General features: G+C 41.0%; 3 protein-coding genes across 3 annotated transcripts in view; 1 reads left to right on the forward strand and 2 right to left on the reverse strand.

The window, feature by feature from the left end:
- The window catches only part of LOC123760890 (cation-dependent mannose-6-phosphate receptor), a gene marked incomplete in the record, with an annotated part of 87,332 nt that extends 82,871 nt beyond the window's left edge, over positions 1–4,461 (reverse strand). Inside the window, 1 exon segment of the mRNA XM_069329614.1 lies at positions 4,208–4,461. Coding sequence (XP_069185715.1) covers positions 4,208–4,356 — 149 coding nt within the window.
- Positions 1–27,500, forward strand: part of LOC123758309 (U-scoloptoxin(01)-Cw1a-like) — a 207,017-nt gene that overhangs the window by 4,468 nt on the left and 175,049 nt on the right. The window lies entirely within an intron of this gene.
- On the reverse strand, positions 12,361–21,671 carry LOC123758289 (U-scoloptoxin(01)-Cw1a-like). Its single transcript, XM_069329613.1, has 2 exons — positions 21,594–21,671; positions 12,361–14,658 (listed from the first exon to the last, which is right to left on the reverse strand). The coding sequence occupies exon 2, from the start codon at positions 14,643–14,645 to the stop codon at positions 14,265–14,267; it is 381 nt and encodes a 126-aa protein (XP_069185714.1). The 5' UTR covers positions 14,646–14,658; positions 21,594–21,671; the 3' UTR covers positions 12,361–14,264.

A 27,500-nucleotide genomic window follows, 5' to 3' on the forward strand; every position in this document is an offset into this window, starting at 1 on the left:
GGGGGGAGAGAGAGAGCGAGCGTGAGGGGGGGGGAGAGCGAGGGGGGGAGAGAGAGAGCGAGAGAGTGTGTAGAGTGAAAAAAAAATCAAATTTTAGCAGGAAACTTATTAGCTTGTACACAGTTTTAAAGAAATTTGTATTTGTTACAATATTAGATAATATTTTGCTTAGGTTTTTACTGTAATGAATTGTTCATATAAATTCTTGGTTATTCTTTACAACAAAGATCATAGGACCCTCCATGTGCCCCCACAGTCCCTTTCAACTTTTCCAACACCATAAAATCCATATTTTATGGTGTTCCATCACCACCCTGAAATCACCCCTCCCCCAGCACTCCCATATATCGTGCCTCGCACAGCTGCTGTATGGGATTAATATGTTATGGCCCGATGCCTATCTGCACTATCTGGCAAAATCTCCTGTTTTCTGGATTTGTCAAGATCTGGGGAAGTTTGCCAGAAAGTTATCCAAACTTGATTTAGAGACTTTGGCAGTCTGCACTATCAGCAAAATCTCTGGTTATCCGAATTGCTATTCGGACATGGCAAAGTTTTGCCAGAAAAATATCTGGCTGCAATTTTTGCCGGATAACCCAAATATTCAGATCAGCAGGCTAAGGATAAGCAAGTTCGTACAGTAATAGTCAAAAGTCCTACCAATTGTCTGGTGACATCATTTGACAAGTGTTTTGGCAATACAGCTGTAGTTTGCCACACTAGAAAAAAAAATCCTGAAAGCCTTAGCTTCCTTTCTGGCCTTAGTATAAAGGATGGGCACCATATCAGGTACATCAACATCCACTGATTGACACCAATGCTGGGAACCATTGACACTGACTCCACACATAATTCCAAGGACATATGAACCTGGAAGATTTAGAGATGGAGAAATCAGAAAGCCATGTTTTATGAAACGGCGAGGATTTTTTTGTAATACGGACCAGAAAAACTAAATTTAGGGAGTTAATTATAAATTGCCTTGCTTCATACACACTTTCAAGTCTTTCATAGACATGGCAAAAATCATGGGGATAAGATGCGACAAGATACTGTACTGAATAATGTTTGTCCCAGCTTTTAAGCAATATATTCATGTACCTGGATCAAATGTGTTCCTGCACACTATAACATTGGGAATTGCAAACCTTCATAACAATGTTTTGCTTATTGAAGAACTATCAGGTTTTATATAATAAAGGCTTGTCCATGACTGACATTTCTGGTTGCAATTGTATCTGATGAATTTAGTCCAGAAAAAGCAAAATAAAAATAAGCAAGACAACTTACTGTTTTCCCCAGCTAACAACAAATAAAATACTTCATTTAAATGTTTTAAGTTACCATATACTGTATCAAGTGATCACTGTTTTAGGCAGTACCAATATGACAGCAATTTAACACTGCCAGCAAATTAGTCCACTCTTGGTAAAAATAGATTTTTTGGTTAATAGGTAAATACTAATATTTTTGAGTGGCACAATAATTAACAGGTTCACTTTTTAACCCATCAAAGCCATAAATGCCAAAACCTTGCTGAATTTCAACATCCAGCTCAATAAAATCACCAGGGACAAATGGGGATTTGTCCCCATTTGTCCCTTTGGCAAGTTGATGGCTTCCTGTCTTCGTCCAGGCCACTGGAGCACCTGTGGCCATTGGGTGAATAATATAAATTATCAAAATAGATTATGCAAAGAAAAGTTAAGCTATGTGTAGAGATTTTATTATATTAAGACTAATATTAGCCTTAAGGGGATGGGTGCTTTTACATTTAATATATTTTGACCAAAAACAAAAAAAATATAGAAATATTCTGTAAAAATCTCTTATCTTTTGGCATCATTTTTGTGAAAGTCTTAACTATGTTAAATAATAATCATGTTATACATAACTCTTCCCCCCCCCCCACCCAACCATCACAAAACTGTCTGCCATTTTCATTGAGTCATCCAGGACATACCCAATTATTTTCTAACAATCGGATTTTTCAGAAAAAAATCGAAAACTCTTTATATAAAATGTTTCTTTTGGTCACTGGCCACCATGACGCTGCCTGAGGGTGTATGTGAAGGGAGCCCCTCGGTCAACACGCGTTGTTCAAAAAGGTGGGAGGTGTGATGTGGTACTGTATTACGTCATTTTCGTTGCCTCTCGCGCTGTTCCTCTGGTGTTTTATTGCTGCCATTTTCACCAGGACGTTAAAAAAATAAAAAATAGAAAAATAAAAAGTGAATGAGCGAGCAATAAGTGCGAGTACAGTACAAGCAAGGAGGGAAAGCAGGACTCGTCCAGCTGACATTAGTTGCACCTCATGACACTCCTCACGTGTTGCCTTGCTGCTCAGTTCACTGGCACACACTTCCTGGCACATGGGTCAGTGCCATTTATGGCTGTGAAAGAGGAGGCAGTGGCTGGCACTGCCATCAATAAGGTTCATAATATTTGTTTGTTTTGTAAACCCTAACTCTCAAACATGCATACCATACAAATAAATGATGCCATCATAACGGGTGCCAATATGTGATACAACAGTGCCAATAAAGCCAATATTTTGAAATGCCAAAAAACTTGTATAATTAATATGCACATATGCATTTATTCATAGGTGAATAAGTATGTGCAATTCACTTTTTTTTTTAATAATTTTCTCTATTTTTAATCAAGATGAATTGACCTAGAACTTTCACATATTTTAACACAAATGCCTTGCAATATATATTGTATGTTACAAGAAAATTTACAAAGAACCAAAATTATTGTCAAGAACTTCAATTTCAATTATTTTTGTAAAACAAAACCAACTTTTAAAATCTTTCAGAGCTACAAATTACCAGTCATTTCTTATCATTTTAACGTACAGGTATTATTTGAAACTTCCTTCAACCTAAAAGTTTTCCGTAAATTTTTCCAACAAGTGCAAAACGTTTGGAGTTACAAATTACTAACTGTCAATATTTGGTATTTAATTGGAAGGTTTATTTAATTTTTTTTTTACAGTGAACTATACTTGTGTTGTTTTTTATACAGAAAATATGAACATTATATAATATTCTTATACCATACCGAAAAGAAATCGGTATATTTGTAGTCTGAATTTAAAAAAAATGGCAAAAAACTAACAATTTTTGTCTTATGTTTTTGTTACAATGTTGAACATTTAGACAAAGGTAGAGTACATAAGTAGATTAAGGCAAAAAAACAAAACAAAAATCAATAAAAAAGAAAAGAAAAAAATCCATGCATAAAAAAAGCACCTGGCTCAAGATTATATTAACCTATGTTATTTTGTATCCAAATACAGTATCACAATACACCTCGAGTCTAGAAAGCAGCAATTTTGTTGCCAAGTTGTTCCAGTACAATATTATCAATAAAAAAATCTCTAATTGAACACAAAGTGCCGGCAGTGCCATGCCACCAGCCTCAATAACCAGACCCATCATAATACATGTTCCCAACAGAATAAGTTATATACTAATTAATATATAATTAATTTTGTTGGGGTTAAGAAGCCTGTGTGTATATAAACTTTAGGCTGGTATCAATGACCCAGCCAAAAAACTACTGACCATTCCCAGAATGCAACTAGAGACGGCACCGCTCCTGTGCCAGGTAAGTCCACTACGGGCTCACCATAGCCCGTGCTATTTGCCCCGCTCCTGTGCCAGGTAAGCTACAGGCTCACCATAGCCCGTGCTACTTGGAACTTGTTCCGAGTAGCTGAATCTATAACAACAACAACAGAATGCAACCCCCCCCCCCCAACAGGAGTGGCCTAACTCCCAGTACCTATTTACCGCTAGGTGAACAGGGGAATGAGGTGAAACGAAACACGTCTAACCAGTTCTGTCCCGCATAGGGATGGAACCCAGGGACCCTCAATTGTGGTGTGAGAATGTAGCCACTTTACTCCAGCTGTATTGTACACACGCTGGCTCCATGTACCACAAACACTGTGTATTGTGGCTTTATATAATTTACATTGTGTATCCAATACTTATTATGAATTATTGCTAAAACTGGTATGGTGTTTCAAATGTATCACATATAATATAAACATATAGAAATTATTATTATACGATTAGGAAAATGAAATAATAGTCATTGTATCAAAGGGCCTGGCTCTGGTGTTCTTGTAGGCCGAGGCCTGACAAGAACACCTAGTGACCCTAGAACAGAGAACACAGTCTACTAATTTGTTCACCTTTGGCCATTAATTGGCTCCAAGATTTTGAGATAGTTCTCCTGCTGGTCGCGATCACTCTTATTAATAACTGAAGGGTCAATGTAACAGTGGGCGTTGACCAACACGCCCACGCCCGCCACCACAGCTAGCACGCCCACCGCCCACATTTCTCACTGGTCTCGGGGTAATGGTGTGAAGGCCCAGTGACGAGTGTGGTGACCGCTGCAGGTGATGGTTCAGGTGGCTCGGCTCATGAACACTTCCTGCTGCTGGCTCGGTTCCGGCTCACGAACGACTTCCGCTCATCAACAATTAAATTTTTTTCTTATTTATTTATTTATTTATTTATTTATAAGCACCAATGTGCTTTAATATACTTACTAATCTCTCTCATCTCATTTTTTTCTTGCAATGTATCTGTTATCATTTTATTAATTCTGCTAGAATTTACCTACTTAAAATTATCTGTTAGATTAAGGACCTGCCCGAAACGCTGCGCGTACTAGTGGCTTTAATGCATGTAAATACTATGCTATGTATTCTCACAAACCCAATGTACCTTCTTGTATATAAATAAATAAATAAATAAATAAATAAATATATAAATGGCATTTACAATCTTGTAAAGCCACTTGTAAGCGCAGCGTTTTGGGCAGGTCCTTAATCTAACAGAAAATTTTAAGTAGGTAATTCTAGTAGAATTAATAAAATGGTAACAGATACATAGCAAGAAAAAAATGAGTAGGTATATTAAAGCACATTGGTATATTAAAGCTCTGATTGATTACATTGACAGCTTGATTGGTAATTTAAACAAAGATTAATAGGCACCATACGGCAAATTGATGGCACATATAAAAAGACAACAATGATCACAATGGTAAAGTTGTTTGGATTGGGTACATAAAGATTGGGAGTTTTGGTAGCACTAGATACAGTGCAAATTTAAAGCAACAAGGTAGAAAACTATGAAGATGAAATTAGGAACTTTTTAGTTTTGTTTTTGAATGACGCAAAAGTTGGACAGCTTTTCAATTCATTAGGGAGTGAGTTCCGTAAACTGGGTCCCTTTATTTGCATAGAGTGTTTACACAGATTGAATTTGACTCTGGGGATATCAAAGATATATTTATTTCTGGTGTGGTAATAATGGGTCCTATTACATCTGTCCAGAGAGAGAGTTTCAGAGCAGGATTTGCATTTAAGAACAAGGTTTTGTAAATGTAGTTGACACAAGAAAATGTGTGGAGTGAGATTATGTTTAGCATGTTTAGGGAGTTAAACAAGGGGGTTGAGTGTTGTCTGAAAGCAGAATTTGTTATTATTCTGATAGCAGATTTTTGCTGGGTGATGATGGACTTGAGGTGGTTTGCAGTGGTTGAACCCCATGCATAGATACCATAAACTTTAATGCAACCGGACCGTAAATAGCCGGCCGATCTAAAAAACAACATATAAAATCCAATTCTTATTCGATCGACTTTGGGTTAGTATGAAAATGTTTGCCATTAAATTTTCGTTTTCTGTAATAGGCACATGGCCTATTTGAGAAAACGGCATCGTATTGTAACTTAGAGGAGAGACTATTGAGTTGTTGACAGAATGAAGGTAATCGCCCACTTCACACACTCTTGGTGTGGGCCGCGATCATGATTCTACATTTATATGCATATGTCTGTGTAGGAAATTTTATTGCAAGTTCAGTGATATAAAATATAACGCTGTAGGACTAATGTGGAGCTGACAACAAACAAAAGAGTATGAACATTTTGTTGCTGTTTGGGCGTCACGGCGAGTGATCTATGTTTTATTTATTTCGTGGTGGGATAGCTAATGCTTTGGTGACATGTTATACATATGATCTTGTAGAGAATTTTATTTCCAACACATTGATATCAAAATGAAATACGTAGCTTAAGAATTGGTGTCAGGAGAGTGAAAAGATTACACACGTTTTGGTGTTTACGCTCAAGAGCCCAAAACGTCGCGCGCACAATGTGCTATTTTTTTCACGGGGCCCGCGGGCATTAAAGTGTTTTAATTAATTAAGAGTGGGATAGATTAGTGCATAATAAAGTGAGTTGAGAGCAGAGTTAGGTACATAATATCTGATTTTGGAGAGTATACCAACTGTTTTAGAGACTTTCTTAGTTATGTGTTGTATGTGGGTGCTGAAGTTGAGTCTCTTGTCTAGGAATACGCCAAGAAACTTTCCATCATTTTTATTACTAATGTTAACATTGTCTATCTAAAGCTGAATTGCATTTGTTGATTTGCTTCCAAATAAGATGTAGTAAGTCTTTTCTATGTTAAGTGTTAGTTTGTTGATTGACAGCCATAAGTGAACTTTTTTTTTAGTTCATTATGAACAACATTATTTAGTGTATGTGGGTTGGGGTTAGAGTAGAGGAGGGTAGTATCATCAGCAAACAATATAGGTTTCAGAATGTTAGAGACATTAGGCAGATTATCGATGTATATAAGAAATAGGAGAGGTCCCAAGATGCTGCCCTGTGGCACTCCAACGGTTATTGGTAGAGTGGGAGAGGTTATATCATTGATGGCCACACATTGGTGTCTATCACTAAGATAGAATTGGATATAGTCCAGGGCATGGCTTCGGATTCCATAATGGTGGAGTTTACGTAAGAGGTAGTTATGATTAACAGTATCAAAGGCCTTTCTCAGGTCAATGAAGAGTCCAGTCGGAAACTCATTTTTGTCAAGGGCTGAGTAAATTATACCATGGAGACTAACAGTTGCATCGTTGGTACTCTTTTAGGAGCGGAAGCCAAACTGACAGGGGCTGAGTATGTCGAATTTTACGAGGTAGGAGTAGAGCTGTTTGTAAATAATTTTTTTAATATTTTTGATAGTATGGGTAGGTTTGATATTGGTCTATAATTGTTTATGTCTGCCGGATTGCCTCCTTTATGAACTGGCGTTACTCTTGCTTTTTAAAGGATATCAGGGAAGGTATGACACTCTAGGGATTTAAATAATAATAATAATTTATTTAGGAAAAGTACATACAAAGTTGCAGAATTACTGTACACACATTCTGTTTGATTTAAAGATAGAGGTAGTACATACAATACCTAAAGCCACTAGTACGCAAAGCGTTTCGGGCAAAGTGAGGGGGGGGGGAAATTGTTGAACAGCAGAGCTATAGGTGGCGTAAGGGCATGGGAGGCGCTCTTGTATACAATGGATGGGATTTCCCTGATGTTCCCAGCTTTAGTTTTTACTGAGTGTATGATGGACACAACATCTGTCGGGCTGACTGGTGAAATGAGAAAATAGTTTGGATAGCTGCCTGAGAGATATGTGTTGATATGTGTCTGAGTCTGTGGGATTTTACTGGCAAGGTTAGCACCAACTAACTTTTCTAACTAACGAATCTTTATTATGCACCCCATACCCATCCCGTGGGCGGTGGTGAAAAGGATTACAGAGGCACATAATCGGTTCAGGAACTGAACCCTCTAGTTCGTTTAGCTCAGCAAATAACAATCTTTTGACGCTAGTTACAAAATTATTAATGTTATATATACATGTATGCATACTCATACATACGTGTACATATATATACGTATACATGTATTAGTATATTTTGGTAGCAGTCTTTCTTGTAAACATATGTTGTTAAATATGACCGAAAAAGTAAGATTAATAATTCTAACACGAATTTTCTCAATATTTCTTATGTTTCTTTTTACTGTCGATGGTAATTGAAAAATCAATTCTCTAAAATTCATTTTTATTTCTAGTCTGACGCGACGCTTGAACGCGTTTCGTAATAACTTATTACATTTTCAAAGACTTTAGTTTACACACACAACTATAACCTGAAAACACTAAACAGAGTCATACTTATACTAACAATAAACATCTAATCCTTCTTACTTATACTCGCATTTGAGTGAGGTGATATGGTGCAACGGTTTTGGATGAGGTGAACAAACTTATGACATATACAAGACAGAACACGAAACAATGGGTATTAATTGGATATGAGAGCATAAGAATGGAAGTAACTGCAGAGGGCCTATTGGCCCATACTTCCTCTTGATGCTTCTATATTGGTTCGGAGTCTTGAAGTGGGTAGAATATAGTTGTACACCAAGAACTAACATGCTTAAAAGTAATTAGAACTAGAGATTACTGTGGGGAGTACTCACCTAGTTGTGTTTGCGGGGGTTGAGCTCTGCTGGCTCTTTGGTCCCGCCTCTCAACTGTCAACTGGAGTATATCTTCGCCAGTGTCAGAGTCAAGGGTGCTGAGTCTATCCTGACTGTGGGAGCAGTCTATAGAATTCCTAACACTGATGTGTCCGAATTCAACTCTAACCTTAGAAATCTAATACTAGATAACAGACTGAACAAAAACCATCTAATTATCGCAGGGGACCTTAATATTGATCTCTGCGAGCCTGAAAACCCTACTGCTGCCAGCTTCCTCAACTGTATGAATTCCTGCTTCCTCATACCCTTAATCACTAGACCTACTAGAATCACCAATAGTACTGCCACGGCTCTTGATCACATCTGGACCAACATAACCTCTCCGCTTACTTCAGGGATAATCATCGATAGCACTACAGACCATTACCCCACATTTCTCCTAACTAACATTACCAAACCACCTCTGGAGACAAGGGAGATAAGCTTTAGGCTGCACAATGAAACTGCTATAGGCAATTTTATAGCTGCTGCTGCTGCTAATGTCAACTGGGAGACCGAATTAGGTAACATAGGTGACATCAACCTAGCAGTGCAATCCTTTCTTCAAAAAACTCTCAGCCTTTATAACACCCACTGTCCTATGCTAACGAAACAAGTCACACCTAAAAGGCTAATCAATCCTTGGCTTACAAAGGGAATACTTAAATCCATTAATAAAAAACATGACCTTGAGAAGAAGTATAGTTAGGAATCGTCTCCAAAGAATTTTCAAAGAATTACTCGTCATTGCTATCTAAAATAATTAGAAGAGCCAAAACTAAATACTACGAAGATAAATTTACGCAAATAAAGAGCAACATTAAGAAAACATGGAGCACAATTTCACAAATATTGGGATCAAAGAAGATTTTAAATAACAAACCAACACTCCTGTCCAATAACGATGGTCAGCTTACAGCCTCTGATACTGCTATTGAGTTCAATAGGTTCTTCTCTTCCATTGGGTCATCCCTTGCAAATGATATTCCATCTTACAGTACTGATGTTCAGTACTATCTTACAGGTAACTACCCACAGTCTCTGTACCTAACGCCTGCAAATTCCACTGATGTTAAGGAGATAATCCTTTTCCTTAAAACCAAGTCTAGTGCCCTTGAGGAGATACCAACTTTAATTTACAAAAAAGCCTCTTGATCTTTAGCTCCTGCTATTGCATTGCTCTTCAACAAGTCTGACATCAAGTACCTGCATAAAAATGTCGTCAACATACCTGCAGTGTATGACAGGTTTCAAGTCCATGTCAACTAAGACCCTCTGCTCTATTGTGCTCGTGTAGAAGTTAGCAAACAGGACACCTAGAGGAGAACCCATGGCGACCCCGTCTACTTGCTTGAACATGTGCCCATCGGTACTCAAGAAGGGTGCCTCTTTAGTGCAGGCTTGGAGTAACTTCCTTAGTATGCACTCTGGTATGTCAAGAGGAGTACATGCCAGATCACGGTACACTGTCCATTATCATCCCGATTGTTTCGTCCACAGGTATTTGGTAAACAGCGACTCCATATCCAAAGAGGTTCTTATCCCTGTGTCCCGTGCTCCCCACCGTAAGTCAACGAATTCCTTTGGAGACTTCAGACTAAAGGCACAAGGCACATAAGGAATCAGCAGGCAGTTGAGTCGTTTTGCCAGTCTGTATGTGGGTGTGGGTATCTGGCTGATGATTGACAGAGGTGGGTTTCCAGGCTTGTGTGTCTTGACATTCCCATAGCATAACCAGGTTTGTATTCCCTGATAACCTTTGGCAGGTGGAGTCCGGATTTCTTGGCGTTCAGTTTCAATCAATCTGTTTACCTTCGTTTTCAATTCGGCTGTAGTGTCCTTCGTTACCCTTTGGAATTTAGTTTGGTCGGAGAGAATGAGGTTCATATTTGCCAAATATTCGTCTTTTTTAAGAATAATGTATATTATCGGCTTGTCACCTCTCCTGACGACTATCTCCTTATTCTCACGAAGGCTCTTAGCTGCCACTTTGAGCTCGGGGGACAGTATGGTGCTTCTGTAGTTGCCTCGAATCTTTTCTCCTTCTGCAATAAGTTCCGCTTGCAGGGCGTCTTTAGTGGTTACCTTCTTTTGCGTATCGAGGTCGAATATGTCCTCTAATAGGATCTCCAACTCCAGTTTCCAAATCACTCTTTTGAATCTGGGTTTAAACTGTCACCTAATGCCAGACCACTGCACTAAAGAGGCCCTTTAGTGCAGGCCTCTTAAGTCTAGATAGGCAAGTAAATGGGGTCGCCATGGGTTCTCTCCTAGGCGACCCTATCTTGTGCCTGTTTGCGAACTTCTACATGCACCATAGAGCAGAGGGTCTTAGTTGACATGGACTTGAAACTTGCCATATACTGCAGGTATGTTGACGACATTTTTATGCTACTCATGAAAAACTTTCTAGACACCAAACAGAACGCCTTGAAAGAAACCAATGTTGTCTATGCCTTAATATTACACTTGGGGACTGTAAGCCCCAAAGATCTTAGTATATAGGCAAGACAACAACGTCTCTTTTTTGGCGATTAACATTGCACAAACAACAGGTTTGTGCATTGTTATATGTTCCTCCATCAAGGAACATATAATCTCCTCTTCCAGCCAGATCATCACCAGTGAAATATTAAGAAGCAACACGGAAATCCTCGATACATACAGTGATAGCAGGAGACTCGACATCAACGGCATCAGCCCTACACATCAAAAAGGCAACACCAACAATTAACACAACTATATTCTACCCACTTCAAGACCCCGAACCAGCATAGACGCAGCAAGAGAAAATATGGGCCAATAGTTACTATTGACTATTGGCCAATAGTAACTATAGTTTATTTATTTATGCATATACAAGAATGTACATAAGGAATGTGAGGATACAAATATGGTAATTACAGTCTTGTAAAGCCACTAGCACGCACAGCGTTTCGGGCAGGTCCTTAATCTAAGAAAATTTTAAGGAGGTAAATACTTGCAAAATTTATAGACAAAAAATGATAACAGATTACATGGAATGAAAAAAAAGATGAGAGAAAATTATAGGTACAGTATATTAAAGCACATAGGTAGCTATGATTGATTGCAATGACAGCTTAAAATGGTAGTTGACAACAAATTGGTAGGCACAATACAGCAGAAACAATATAAGATTGATTGCAATGACAGCTTGAATGGTAGTTGACAAAAAATTGGTAGTCACAATACAGCATATGGCTAGCACATAAAAGAAGACAGCAATGAACACAATGATAAGGTTGTTTGATATTACATAAAAATTAGGAGATTGGGTAACACTAGGTACAGAGCAAATTTAAAGCTCAGTGTAGGAAACTAAATAGATGAAGTTAGGTACTTTTTGGTTTTGCTTTTAAATAAGGCAAAAGTTTTACAGTTTTTCAATTCACTAGGGAGTGAGTTCCATAGACTAGGTCCCTTAATTTGCATAGAGTGTTTACACAGATTAAGTTTGACCCTGGGGATATCAAAGAGATATTTATTTCTGGTGTGGTGATAATGGGTCCTATTACATCTGTCCAGGGAGAGTTTCAGAGCATGGTTTGCATTTAAGAACAGGGTTTTGTAAATGTAGTTGACACAAGAGAATGTGTGGAGGGAGTTAATATTTAGCAAGTTTAGAGATTTAAACAAGGGAGCTGAGTGTTGTCTGAAAGCAGAGTTAGTTATTATTCTGATAGCAGATTTTTGCTGTGTGATGATGGGCTTAAGGTGGTTTGCAGTGGTAGACCCCCAACTACCCCAACTTCTATAGTTAGACCCCCAACTATAGTAACTACCTTCTGTAGTTACTTTCATTCTTATGTTCTCATATGCAATTTATACCTTATAATTTAATGTTCTAAATTATCTAGTCTGATTCCATGCAAGACTCCATCCTGTGAGATGGGGATTTTTGTGTGTTGGGTGAAATCAAACATCATAGGCCATAATCTTTGTATTAATTATAAAAGATTTGCAACTGAAGCTACTGGAAATTTATTTGCAGCATCGCGGTTGCTGGTAAGTTGCATCTGTTGTTGCTAGAAGTTTACAACTGTGAGCTGCAGCCTATGGTGTGCAACTGAAAGCTGTGCAAGGCTACAGTTGTGTGCACCCAGGTGCACAGAAAGACTTGTGTGCACTTGGATGCACACAAGCACAAATGATCTGCCTGATGGCTTGAATTTAAATAAAAGTTTATAGTTTAACTATTTTAAGATAGAACTAATATAATTCAAAGACATGCAAATTTTCAGACTAGGAATATAATTAATTTTTATCTGCTAATAATCAGATAAAGGCTAATATTAGCACCGAATCACTTTCTGTGGTTGAGTGTTCAATAAACCCTTGAACTCTATGTTTAACATTTCTCTAACCCTGTCCATGGAGGACAGAAGAAAATGTATATATGCTGGTTAGCATTGTAAATGTGTGGCCACGTCTGTGGTAGAAAATAATAATAATAAAAAAAAACTCCTTTACTTCTACAGATACTTCTACAGCTAATAGAGAGCCACAGAGAGCTAACATGGAGAGCCAAATACAACAAAATCGTGGAATTATGAGTTTGAAAAGCAAACTGTATCATTTACAATTGGAAAGAGCAGTGTTACAAGCCAAAAGAAATGCAATACAAGCACGAATTGACAAACTAAAACATTCAATTGCCGCAATTGAATCCTCAATAGGTGGAAAGATTTTTATTAAACCATTTTTTATTAGGTCTACTGAAGATGCACTTATTCTAACAGAAAGGAGGAGTCGGCTGAGGCGTTGACAAGTGAGAGCAGCAGTAGCCGCAGCAACAGATATAATGTAGCAACAGTTGAAACACTTGCACTATTTGAAAAACCTAAAGCTGCTGAGTAATTTGAATATAAAGTCTGTTGTATTGGGGACAATACATTACAATATTGTATTACAATATTTAATAAATTAGTTTTTTTGCATTTTTTTTTCTTATAATTTTTTAGCTTGAGCTGATCTATTTTATGAGATTAGTGTAGCTGAAATATCATCTGATATCCCAATGTTGAATATATAATTTATTTATCAATCTTTGATATATCACGAGTCTGGCTAAATCTGTGCAATCACTCCATGCAACTAAAAGCAACCAGTTTGTTACTTGCTTCCTAATGAATTAACAATAGTTTCCCCAATATCTTTAAGACACCAAATATTTACAAAATTTTGTAAGAAATGACAAATTATCTCAAACGCAAAAATATTGAATGCAAAGTATTGCAGGGTATTGGTTAGCCTTGATTCACTATGATAGTGTTATCACTGGGACACCATGCCATGACACCATGTTGTCCAAGACACCATGTTTGTCTTCTCTCTGGGTACAATACTATATACTCTAGATGTCTTGTATTTTTAAATTCTCATGTTTCCTTCAGTTCATGAAATATTCACATTTTTGCTTCAGCTTCTTTACATTTTCATCTTTTTGTTCATTATGCTTATTAAAGCTTATTAAAGAAATGGCAAACTCGAATCAACGAATCAACAATCATTGAGCTTTCAGAGCTCAGGAAAGCTCTGAAAGCTCAATGATTGTTCGGTAATTATGAAATTAAACTATTTTTGATACTAGGGTTTTATTTGAAAACAAGCTTGAAATTAGAGTACCTTCGCACGAAGACACATACACACACTCACCCCTACCTCCTCAACACTAAGTCATTGTGAAATCCACAATCTGACACTGTTAATGTTGATAGCAGCGATTTTTAGGGAAGTAAACTCTTGATCCTGAAGGCAACAAGAGTGTCTAATGTCGAGCTGTAGCAGTTGGAGACTTCCAGTCGCAGGGTTCGCATCAGGCAAGTGCCACGCTAGACCTTCTCGGGGATCCTGAAGAACTCCGCGTTGGAGAGCTCGTAGAGGGTGCGTGCCTCGCTACAGGGAAAGGATAGAGCAGTGTGAGCGCATGTCAGCGACTCCTGGTCGAAAACGGTCTCGTTGCCGCAAGCGAAGGTGAAGTGGGCCGTCTCCAACAAAGCACCAATCTCGTCAGCGACGGGTAAGCAGACGTGGAAGAGCTGGCAGTTATTGTCGACGTCGGCGTAGTAGCCGTAAGGAAGGTTGTCGCAGGAAAAGGTGGTCTGGATGGGCGACGACAAATACAGCTCTACGTCCGCCGGCAGCTGGTAGGCCATACGAGCGGCGGCGACGGACACCAGCGCAAGGATAGTAGCGAGGGCTAAACGACACATGGCTCCGGTGATGCTGCAAGAGAGAGAGAGAGAGAGGCGAGGACGGGTGAGGAAGGAGGTAATATCTTGGGTACACTGTGCGTGTGGTGAGTGAGACATAAGTAATGAGTATATGATATGCCAAAAACGATGAATCTATGAATTACTTGTTTACTAGACCGCGGGAAACAATAACCCTGGGCACCACATACACCAAACATAAAGGTAACTATCATTTATACAATGTCTAGCCATTAATTTTATATTTTATAGTTGTTTATGCTTAGTTACTTAAACAATTTTAAAACAAATGACTGGCTACTTTTAATATGCAGAAATAATACCAGTGATTGATTTGTTCTTGTGGGTACCTCTCTGTGGTAGATAGGAGAGACGTATGGTAGATGTGAAGCAGACAGGTGCTTTACGGTAGATGTGAAGCAGACAGGTGCTTTACGGTAGATGTGAGACAGACAGGTGCTTTACAGTAGATGTGAGACAGACAGGTGCTTTACGGTAGATGTGAAGCAGACAGGTGCTTTACGGTAGATGTGAAGCAGACAGGTGCTTTACGGTAGATGTGAGACATACAGGTGCTTTCCGGTAGATGTGAGACAGACAGGTGCTTTACGGTAGATGTGAGACAGACAGGTGCTTTACGGTAGATGTGAAGCAGACAGGTGCTTTACGGTAGATGTGAGACAGACAGGTGCTTTACGGTAGATGTGAAGCAGACAGGTGCTTTACGGTAGATGTGAGACAGACAGGTGCTTTACGGTAGATGTGAGACAGACAGGTGCTTTACGGTAGATGTAAGACAGACAATGCTTTACAGTAGATGTGAGACAGACAGGTGCTTTACGGTAGATGTAAGACAGACAATGCTTTACGGTAGATGTGAGACAGACAGGAGCTTTACGGTAGATGTGAGACAGACAGGAGCTTTATGGTAGATGTGAGACAGACAGGAGCTTTACGGTAGATGGGAGACAGACAGGAGCTTTACGGTAGATGTGAGACAGACAGGTGCTTTAGGGTAGATGGGAGACAGACAGGTGCCTTACGGTAGATGTGAGACAGACAGGTGCCTTACGGTAGATGTGAGACAGACAGGAGCTTTACGGTAGATGTGAGACAGACAGGAGCTTTACGGTAGGTGTGAGACAGACAGGAGCTTTACGGTAGATGGGAGACAGACAGGTGCCTTACGGTAGATGTGAGACAGACAGGAGCTTTACGGTAGATGTGAGACAGACAGGAGCTTTACAGTAGATGTGAGACAGACAGGTGCTTTACGGTAGATGTGAGACAGACAGGTGCTTTACGGTAGATGTGAGACAGACAGGAGCTTTACGGTAGATGTGAGACAGACAGGTGCTTTACGGCAGATGTGAGACAGACAGGAGCTTTACGGTAGATGTGAGACAGACAGGTGCTTTACGGTAGATGTGAGACAGACAGGAGCTTTACGGTAGATGTGAGACAGACAGGTGCTTTACGGCAGATGTGAGACAGACAGGAGCTTTACGGTAGATGGGAGACAGACAGGTGCCTTACGGTAGATGTGAGACAGACAGGACCTTTACAGTAGATGTGAGACAGACAGGTGCTTTACGGTAGATGTGAGACAGACAGGTGCTTTACGGTAGATGTGAGACAGACAGGAGCTTTACGGTAGATGTGAGACAGACAGGTGCTTTACGGCAGATGTGAGACAGACAGGAGCTTTACGGTAGATGGGAGACAGACAGGTGCCTTACGGTAGATGTGAGACAGACAGGAGCTTTACAGTAGATGTGAGACAGACAGGTGCTTTACGGTAGATGTGAGACAGACAGGTGATTTACGGTAGATGTGAGACAGACAGGTGCTTTACGGTAGATGTGAGACAGACAGGTGCTTTACGGTAGATGTGAGACAGACAGGAACTTTACAGTAGATGTGAGACAGACAGGTGCTTTACGGTAGATGTGAGACAGACAGGTGCTTTACAGTAGATGTGAGACAGACAGGTGCTTTACGGTAGATGTGAGACAGACAGGAGCTTTACGGTAGATGTGAGACAGACAGGAGCTTTATGGTAGATGTGAGACAGACAGGAGCTTTACGGTAGATGTGAGACAGACAGGAGCTTTATGGTAGATGTGAGACAGACAGGAGCTTTACGGTAGATGTGAGACAGACAGGAGCTTTATGGTAGATGTGAGACAGACAGGAGCTTTATGGTAGATGTGAGACAGACAGGAGCTTTATGGTAGATGTGAGACAGACAGGAGCTTTATGGTAGATGTGAGACAGACAGGAGCTTTATGGTAGATGTGAGACAGACAGGAGCTTTACAGTAGATTAGTTCGTTTGGAAGAGATCTCCAGCAAGGGTAAGTTTGCCACCCAGTTGTAGGGAGTGAGAGTACTCATGAGTTAACCCATTCACGAGTCAGGACTCTCAACCCATTCACGAGTCTGGACTCACAACCCATTCACGAGTCTGGACTCACAACCCATTCACGAGTCAGGACTCACAACCCATTCACGAGTCTGGACTCACAACCCATTCACGAGTCAGGACTCACAACCCATTCACGAGTCTGGACTCACAACCCATTCACGAGTCAGGACTCACAACCCATTCATGGATCAGGACTCAACCCATTCACGAGTCAGGACTCACAACCCATTCACGAGTCAGGACTCACAACCCATTCACGAGTCTGGACTCACAACCCATTCATGAATCAGGACTCACAACCTATTCACGAGTCAGGACTCACAACCCATTCACGAGTCAAGACTCACAACCCATTCACGAGTCAGGACTCACAACCCATTCACGAGTCAAGACTCACAACCCATTCACGAGTCAGGACTCACAACCCATTCACGAGTCAAGACTCACAACCCATTCACGAGTCAGGACTCACAACCCATTCACGAGTCAAGACTCACAACCCATTCACGAGTCAAGACTCACAACCCATTCACGAGTCTGGACTCACAAAATTAGACGGATCATTGAGTCGTCAGTGGAACTCGATCTTGGGACCCATTAAATTGCCTGGCCAGAGAGATAACCGCCCGGATAGGCCTAAGCCTAACCATATAAGAGATGGGGGAGTCTATGGAAGTTTTAATTTTTTTTTTATTTTTTTTTATCGCGGACATGAATCATGGTAGGCTTATCGAGCCTCCTCAGGCCAGCGACTGACCTTTTACATGATGCAACCCACAACAGTTGACTATCCCCAGATGAGAGAGAGGGTGAAGCTGTATATGGTAGATGAGAGACAGGGAAGGAGTGAATGGTAGATGAGAGACGGGAAGGAGTGAATGGTAGATGAGAGACAGGGAGGGGTGCATGGTAGATGAGAGACAGGGACGTGGTGTATGGTAGATGAGAGACAGGGAGGGGTGTATGGTAGATGAGAGACAGGGACGTGGTGTATGGTAGATGAGAGACAGGGAGGGGTGTATGGTAGATGAGAGACGGGAAGGGGTGTGTGGCAGATGAGAGACGGAGACGCTGTGTATGGCAGATGAGAGACAGGGAGGGGTGTATGGTAGATGAGATACATGGAGGGGTGTATGGTAGATGAGAGACAGGGAGGGGTGTATGGTAGATGAGAGACAGGGAGGGGTGTATGGTAGATGAGAGACAGGGAGGGGTGTACGGTAGATGAGAGACGGGAAGGGGTGTATGGTAGATGAGAGACAGGGAGGGGTGTATGGTAGATGAGAGACAGGGAGGGGTGTGTGGTAGATGAGAGACAGGGAGGGGTGTGTGGTAGATGAGAGACAGGGAGGGATGTATGGTAGATGAGAGACAGGAAGGGGTGTATGGTAGATGAGAGACGGGAAGGGGTGTATGGTAGATGAGAGACAGGGAGGGGTGTATGGTAGATGAGAGACGGGAAGGGGTGTATGGTAGATGAGAGACGGGAAGGGGTGTGTGGTAGATGAGAGACAGGAGGGGGCGTATGGTAGATGAGAGACAGGGAGGGGTGTATGGTAGATGAGAGACAGGGAGGGGTGTATGGTAGATGAGAGACATGGAGGGGTGTATGGTAGATGAGAGACAGGGAGGGGTGTATGGTAGATGAGAGACATGGAGGGGTGTATGGTAGATGAGAGACAGGGAGGGGTGTATGGTAGATGAGAGACATGGAGGGGTGTATGGTAGATGAGAGACAGGGAGGGGTGTATGGTAGATGAGAGACATGGAGGGGTGTATGGTAGATGAGAGACAGGGAGGGGTGTATGGTAGATGAGAGACATGGAGGGGTGTATGGTAGATGAGAGACAGGGAGGGGTGTATGGTAGATGAGATACATGGAGGGGTGTATGGTAGATGAGAGACAGGGAGGGGGTGTATGGTAGATGAGACAGGGAGGGGTGTATGGTAGATGAGATACATGGAGGGGTGTATGGTAGATGAGAGACAGGGAGGGGTGTATGGTAGATGAGAGACAGGGAGGGGTGTATGGTAGATGAGAGACAGGGAGGGGTGTATGGTAGATGAGAGACAGGGAGGGGTGTGTGGTAGATGAGAGACAGGGAGGGGTGTATGGTAGATGAGAGACAGGGAGGGGTGTGTGGTAGATGAGAGACAGGGAGGGGTGTATGGTAGATGAGAGACAGGGAGGTGGTGTATGGTAGATGAGAGACAGGGAGGGGTGTATGGTAGATGAGAGACAGGGAGGGGTGTGTGGTAGATGAGAGACAGGGAGGGATGTATAGTAGATGAGAGACAGGGAGGGGTGTGTGGTAGATGAGAGACAGGGAGGGGTGTATGGTAGATGAGAGACAGGGAGGGGTGTATGGTAGATGAGAGACAGGGAGGTGGTGTATGAACGATAACAAAGAGGTTCGAGGAGAGAGCGCGGGACGAGGCTGCAAGGACGGTTGGCGGCGGCGGGACAGAGAGACGGATGTCAACATTGACAGTGATCGAGCAAGACTTCTAATGATAATCACACACTTCTTACTTTAATCTCTATAGATCTTAACATTAATCGTTATAGCTTTTAACATTAATCGCTGTAGCTCTTAAAATTAATCGCTGTAGCTCTTAACATTAATCACTGTAGCTCTTAACATTAATCATTGCAGCTCGTAACATTAATCGCTGTAACTCGTAACATTAATCGCTGTAGTTCATAACATTAATTGTTGTTGCTCTTAAAATTAATTGCTGTAGCTCTAAACATTAATCGCTGTAGCTCTTAACATTAATCGCTGTAGCTCTTAACATTATTCGCTGTAGCTCTTAACATTAATCACTAACTCATAACATTAATCGCTGTAGCTCTTAACATTAATCGCTGTAGCTCTTAACATTAATCTCTGTAGCTCGTAGCTCTTACCATTAATCGCTGTAGCTCTTAACATTAATCTCTGTAGCTCGTAGCTCTTACCATTAATCACTGTAGCTCTTAACATTAATCACTGTAGCTCTTAACATTAATTGCTGTAGCTCTTAACATTAATCACTGTAGCTCTTAACATTAATCACTGTAGCTCTTAACATTAATCTCTGTAGCTCGTAGCTCTTACCATTAATCGCTGTAGCTCTTAACATTAATTGCTGTAGCTCTTAACATTAATCACTGTAGCTCTTAACATTAATCGCTGTAGCTCATAACACTAATCGCTGTAGCTCTTAACATTAATCGCTGTAGCTCTTAACATTAATCGCTGTAGCTCTTAACATTAATCTCTGTAGCTCGTAGCTCTTACCATTAATCGCTGTAGCTCTTAACATTAATCTCTGTAGCTCGTAGCTCTTACCATTAATCACTGTAGCTCTTAACATTAATTGCTGTAGCTCTTAACATTAATCGCTGTAGCTCATAACATTAATCACTGTAGCTCTTAACATTAATCACTGTAGCTCTTAACATTAATTTCTGTAGCTTTTAACATTAATCGCTGTAGCTCATAACATTAATCGCTGTAGCTCTTAACATTAATCGCTGTAGCTCTTAACATTAATCGCTGTAGCTCTTAACATTAATCGCTGTAGCTCATAACATTAATCACTGTAGCTCTTAACATTAATTGCTGTAGCTTTTAACATTAATCACTGTAGCTCATAACATTAATCGCTGTAGCTCTTAACATTAATCGCTGTAGCTCTTAACATTAATCGCTGTAGCTCTTAACATTAATCGCTGTAGCTCTTAACATTAATCGCTGTAGCTCTTAACATTAATCGCTGTAGCTCATAACATTAATCACTGTAGCTCATAACACTAATCGCTGTAGCTTTTAACATTAATCGCTGTAGCTCGTAACAATAATCACTGTAGCTCTTAACATTAATCGCTGTAGCTCTTAACATTAATCACTGTAACTCATAACATTAATAGCTATAACTTTAACATTACCACAACATCCTGCTGTTTAGATAGTACCTGTTGTGATGGTCGTCAATAGTCTCGAATTCATACGTACTTATCTTTTAGATAGTAGTATACTGACTAGTAATTCTTTTAAAATAAATTAAAGCTAAAAAAAAACTTAAATATTCCTAGGCCTGGTATAGCACACATATGTACTATTTAGGCCTCAGATATCGTGTATTAGGCCTAGGGAGGTTAGGATAGTTTAGTTTGTCAAAGCAACACAAGTAAAAAATAGTTTTCCTGTTTGTCCAACTCAATAGTTCAGATTTCTTCTTCCTAATTTGTTGTAGGTCGGTATATATACAATATGGTCCTCATCGTTACTATAAGTACTACCAAAACAGGAGGATGGGGCTGCATTAATCACTATAGCAGTGAAGGTGAATCACTATACACATAGCATCTTGCTATAGCATAACCAACATTGCTTCACTGTCATTGTTTCATCACCAACGTCTGAGAGTTATCACAACCGCTTCCTACAGTAATGCAAGAGTAATGTACACGGAGGCAGGAGCCAGGCAGCTCCACCCTCACTATAGGGACGACGCGCTAGGCCTGCCACCCACCTGAGGGCCGGTTGGTCGTGTGGATGAACCAACTCCGCCGCCCCTTCCTTTATATACACCACAGGGCACCCCCAACACCGCTCCCTGATTGGTCAAGTGTACATAAACATTTTGTAGGTACGAAGGATCTCCCGGTTCCTCGGTGGGTGGGTAGGCAGATGTGTCGTGCCCCGGGTACCTTTCTGGGCGGGTGGGTGGGCAGTTGTGTCGTGCCCCGGGTACCTTTCTGGGTGGGTGGGTGGGCAGTTGTGTCGTGTCCCCGGGTACCTTTCTGGGTGGGTGTGGGTTATGGGCGCTGGGTTCCTCAATAGGTGGGAGGGTAGGACTGGTGGGTGTTTGTGTGTGTTTGGTGGAGGCTGCCCTTGGGTCCCAAGGATATGCTGGAGTACGATAATGATGACATCATGATAAGTTCGTTGGACACTTTCCCACGCGAAAGTGTCTTTTTATGGTCAATATTTGTTTGAAATTAATATACACACAGACGCACTCAAAGAACGAACTTCAGCTCTTGGGCCTCGTCTGTAACTCACGTCACGTACTGCAGGAACTTATTGTATACAAATTTATGTGCTCGTTCACCGGGTTCAGATACAGACCAACACTAGTCCCAGCAGTCACTAAGATCAGTACTGGTCCCAGCAGTCACTAGGATCAGTACTGGTCCCAGCAGTCACTAAGATCAGTACTGGTCCCAGCAGTCACTAGGATCAGTACTGGTCCCAGCAGTCACTAGGATCAGTACTGGTCCCAGCAGTCACTAAGGTCAGTATTGGTCCCAGCAGTCACTAGGATCAGTACTGGTCCCAGCAGTCACTAGGATCAGTACTCGTCCCAGCAGTCACTAAGGTCAATACTGGTCCCAGCAGTCACTAGGATCAGTACTGGTCCCAGCAGTCACTAGGATCAGTACTGGTCCCAGCAGTCACTAAGATCAGTACTGGTCCCAGCAGTCACTAAGGTCAGTATTGGTCCCAGCAGTCACTAGGATCAGTACTGGTCCCAGCAGTCACTAGGATCAGTACTCGTCCCAGCAGTCACTAAGGTCAATACTGGTCCCAGCAGTCACTAGGATCAGTACTGGTCCCAGCAGTCACTAGGATCAGTACTGGTCCCAGCAGTCACTAAGATCAGTATTGGTCCCAGCAGTCACTAGGATCAGTACTGGTCCCAGCAGTCACTAAGATCAGTACTGGTCCCAGCAGTCACTAGGATCAGTACTGGTCCCAGGAGTCACTAAGATCAGTACTGGTCCCAGCAGTCACTAGGATCAGTACTGGTCCCAGCAGTCACTAGGATCAGTACTGGTCCCAGCAGTCACTAGGATCAGTACTGGTCCCAGCAGTCACAAAAGAGAAGGACGATACTTTTGAAATAATCAACTGATAATATAGGGTATGAAATCATCATGTCTAGTACACAGAGATTGAACAACTGGGCAAGCACGACATTGACTGAGCTTTTGGGTATTTATCTAGCCACTGAGTACCTTAAGCTCAATGGTGGTGGAGTGATATTCTGTGACTCTAAAAGTCCTCTGCAGTCCTTAAATAACCCATCACAATGTATGTCTAAAGTAGCTTGCAATATTAAATGGAATGTAATATTTGCCAATGATAATAACTATTGTATATAATTTGTGTGGATCCCATCCCATGTTGGAGTTGGAAAACATGACTTTGTAGGTCGATTGGCCAATGAGGCTTGCAGGAAAGAAAACATTTATTATGACTTTGGACTATCTAATGCAATTATTAGAAACATACAAATTAAAGATTTTTTTCAGATTTAGAAGAACTAAGAAAGGCCCAGAGATCTACAGTATTAAAAGCTGTGACAACTTTTGTAATAATAGGTATTTGTATGGTCAGCACAGTAACCGGACCAGGCAGTGCGATGTAGTCATTGCGGTAATTCGCCTTGCCTATAGACACATCTGGCAGGTTAGTGAGGCTGAGCCACTACCAGAATATTCAGATTGCAAACTCTGTGACAAACCTTTAATGCATTCACTAGAACACAATATTGTTGAATGTGAAACCGTTAAAGACTTTAGATCTCCTGGCCTCTTGTACCACCAACTGTGTAACTATTTAATTGACTCAGGTGTACTGGGCGACATCCTAACAATTTATCCAAAATTTGCTTGTCCATTTTAAAGAATTAAAAAAAATTGTATTTATTTTATTTTAAGCTGCATCTCTTATGAACCCATCCCTGCCCTTGTCTGGCAGTGCACAATAAAAAGTTGGATTTACAATGATATATATGTGCTTCAGCCTACAGTTTAGACCTATTGTCTTATGTATGACCCTCTGTCCTGTGTGACAGTCAATACCAGCATTATCCTCACTCTAACAAGACATAATTGAATTACTCAGATTAGGCAAAATTTTAATTAATTTTGTCAATAAAGATGTTAATAATAAAAATAATAATAATAATAATAATAATAATAATAATAATAATAATAATAATAATAATAATAATAATAATAATAATAATAATAATAATAATAACATTGCACTCAAGATAATAAGATGAACCGCTCCATAATACACGTGACAATATATAAGAAGAAGGTGCCTCCACGAGCTACAAATGTGCCTATAACTACAGTTATGTAATAATGGTCACACGTTATTGGCTAGGAGGCGTTGCCCTGGAGCTATAGCTTGTTCCCCGAACACACATACTGTACACATAAAGGTGGTCACAGGAGAGCTTATATAGGAGGGCCGAGCTTGTGAGAATGGAAGTAACCCCCGTGTGTGCTGACATACATATTCATGGGTGCTGAATTGTGTAGGACGGGCGGGGCTTGTTGACTGGTCACTCACCTACCATTCCTTCCCGCACACCCCCGTCCCAACCCCACCCTACCCATCTCCACCCCACCTTTTTTCCCCCCATCTCCACCCCCACCCTACCATACCCATCTCCACCCCACCCTACCCTACCCATCTCTACCCCACCCTACCCTACCCATCTCTACCCCACCCTACCCTACCCATCTCTACCCCACCCTACCCTACCCATCTCTACCCCACCCTACCCAAACCACAACCATAACACCCCTGAGGTAGAGACTGGAGTTATCTCATGAATGATTAGCTAAAGCGGAGGTCAGAGGTTGTGTGTGTGTGTGTGTGTGTGGTCACTAGTGGCTGCCTGGTCCAGCTCCAGCTCCCGGACTCTGCCTTTCCCACCGTTTAATGCAATTAAACTTTCGCTTGCTTAATGCAATTTTTGTATTCATGTCTAATTTTAATATCGTGAATGTAGTTTGCAGTGTGTGTGTAATTTGTGGAACCAATTACCACGTAACGTGGTGGAGGTGGGGTCGCTTGATTGTTTCAAGCGTGGGTTGGACATGCATATGAGTGGGATTGGGTGGTTATAAATAGGAGCTGCCTCGTATGGGCCAATAGGCCTTCTGCAATTATCTTTATTCATATATTCTTATGTATATTTAATACTTGTGCCAGTAGGATCGAGTTGCTAGCTCTTGGACCCCACCTTACTAAGCGTCGTTCGTCTAATGAACCTATTTTCCTTTATTATATTTAATACATATTAGCTGTACCCGGCCACGCGTTGCTGTGGCTCTTGCAACTCATGTGCGTTGCTGAGGCACAGCAACCTTCCCTGTCTCCCAGTCCTCCCCACCATCCCCCACTCCCCCGTCCCCTCCTCCTCCCACCATTCCCCCCTCCTTTCTCCCCCCCCCTCGTCCTTCCCCACCGTTCCCCACTTCCTCGTCCAATGCATTCCCAAATGATCTGATGTTCCCATCAGAAAATTGGGAACATCAAATGATCTGATGTTCCCATCAGAAAATTGGGAACATCAAATGATCTGATGTTCCCATCAGAAAATTGGGAACATCAAATGATCTGATGTTCCCATCAGAAAATTGGGAACATCAAATGATCTGATGTTCCCATGAGAAAATTGGGAACATCAAATGAACTGATGTTCCCATCAATGAAATATAAAAACAGTTAAAAAACTCAATGAAAAACAATGAAACAATAAAAAAATAAACTATACTCACGAAATGAACAGTATGGTAAACAACACAGGTCAATTCCAATGCAATGTCACACAAAATAATTAAATCAAAATGAAAATAAATTGAAATCTATGAAAATTCAATTTATTATTTGCAATCGGAAACATTGAAATGGAATCGTAACATATTTAGTATAACGAGTGTTTCTATTACGTGCAACAGATGACGCTATTTAAAAAAAAGCATGTTTTACCTGTCACAGGTGTGGCATCTATATAGTAGGTATATAAAAACATGCGCCTATTCGAATGGAACGTTATGTCAAAATTTCAAAGCAATCAGTGAAGAACTTTCTGAGATTTCTGCGTGTGTTGCTCTTACGTCCAACAGATAGCGCTGTTTTTTTTTTTTTAATTTACTGCTAGCTGAACAGTAGCATCGGGTGACAGAAACTTTGCTCATTTATTTCTGCCTCGACCGGAAATCGAATCCGGGCCCTTAGGACTACGACATTCAAGCGCTATCCGCTCAGCTGCCAGAGCAAAGTACTCAAACTATGTGTGTGTGTGTGTGTGTGTGTGTGTGTGTGTGTGTGTGTGTGTGTGTGTGTGTGTGTGTGTGTGTGTGTGTGTGTGTGTGTGTGTGTGTGTGTGTGTGCTCACCAAGTTGTGCTTGCGAGGATATTGAGCTTCGGCTCTTCGGTCCCGCCTCTCACTTGTCAATCAACCAATTGTCAATCATTCTTGAAGCTATTGGGCTGTATCATATCGAATACAACTGTATATGGAGTCAGCCTCCACCACATCACGGCCTAATTAATGCATTCCATTTGTTAACTACTCTAACACTGATAGAATTCTTTCTAATGCCTCTGTGGCCCATTTTGGCACTTAGATTCCACATGTGGAACTTGTTCGTGTTCCACCCATGTTAATTAATTCATCTTTGTCCACCGTGTCAATTCCTCTGAGAATTTTGCAGGTGGTGATCATGTCCCCACATGTCATGTCATGTGTGTGTGTGTGTGTGTGTCCAGCCGAATAACTGAAGAATGTTCACTTATATAATGGTCTTTCTCAGTACGCCTATTAAATTTCCATCTATTTCTTGGGAATTATGGATGGTTTAAATATCTCTGGTGAGAGAGAAGATGGGTGTACGCGCGGTGAGGAGTGTTCTCGCACAGTTAGGCTCTAACAACTAAGTAATCACCGAACCATCAACTCCACCAATCACCAGTTTAAGTATGACTATGGATGATCACACTGAAAACCTGTTTTGTTATAAGAATCAACTCTTATTTTTTTGTGAGCAATAAATCAGCATCAAACTGGAAACAAATAAGTAAAAAATGAAGCCTTCTGTGGTTGAGTGAATTAATAATACACAGTTTCTATAGCAGTTCTTTTATCCTGTCACAGTGAGAGAGACGTGATCAAGTATACATGTGTATATGTATATGTGAAAGAACGGTTAGAATTGCATTTCATCTTTGAAAACGCATATCAATCACAGTTTGGTTGAGTATTAAGTTAATAACAAACGGTACTTTATGTCAGAGAACATGTCTCCGCCCCACATTATGGAGGACAGACATAAATGTACGTATTATATTGTATTTTGTTTCCTAGTTAGCAGTGTTACAGCACTACAGTCACCTGTGTGACTGTAGTGCTGTAACACTGTTATATGTTACTGAGCACTGTGGTTCAGTGCTCAGTAACTCATGACACAATCAACTGTGGTTCAGTGCTCAGTAACTCATGACACAATCATCTGGGGTTCAGTGTTCAGTAACTCATGACACAATATGTTGTCTAACAGATCTCTAGCCCTGTCCATGGAGGACAGAAGAAAATGTATACATACTGGTTACCATTGTAAATATATGA

The sequence above is a fragment of the Procambarus clarkii genome, chromosome 22 (assembly GCF_040958095.1).
Source record: "Procambarus clarkii isolate CNS0578487 chromosome 22, FALCON_Pclarkii_2.0, whole genome shotgun sequence".
Taxonomy (NCBI): Eukaryota; Metazoa; Arthropoda; class Malacostraca; order Decapoda; family Cambaridae; genus Procambarus; species Procambarus clarkii.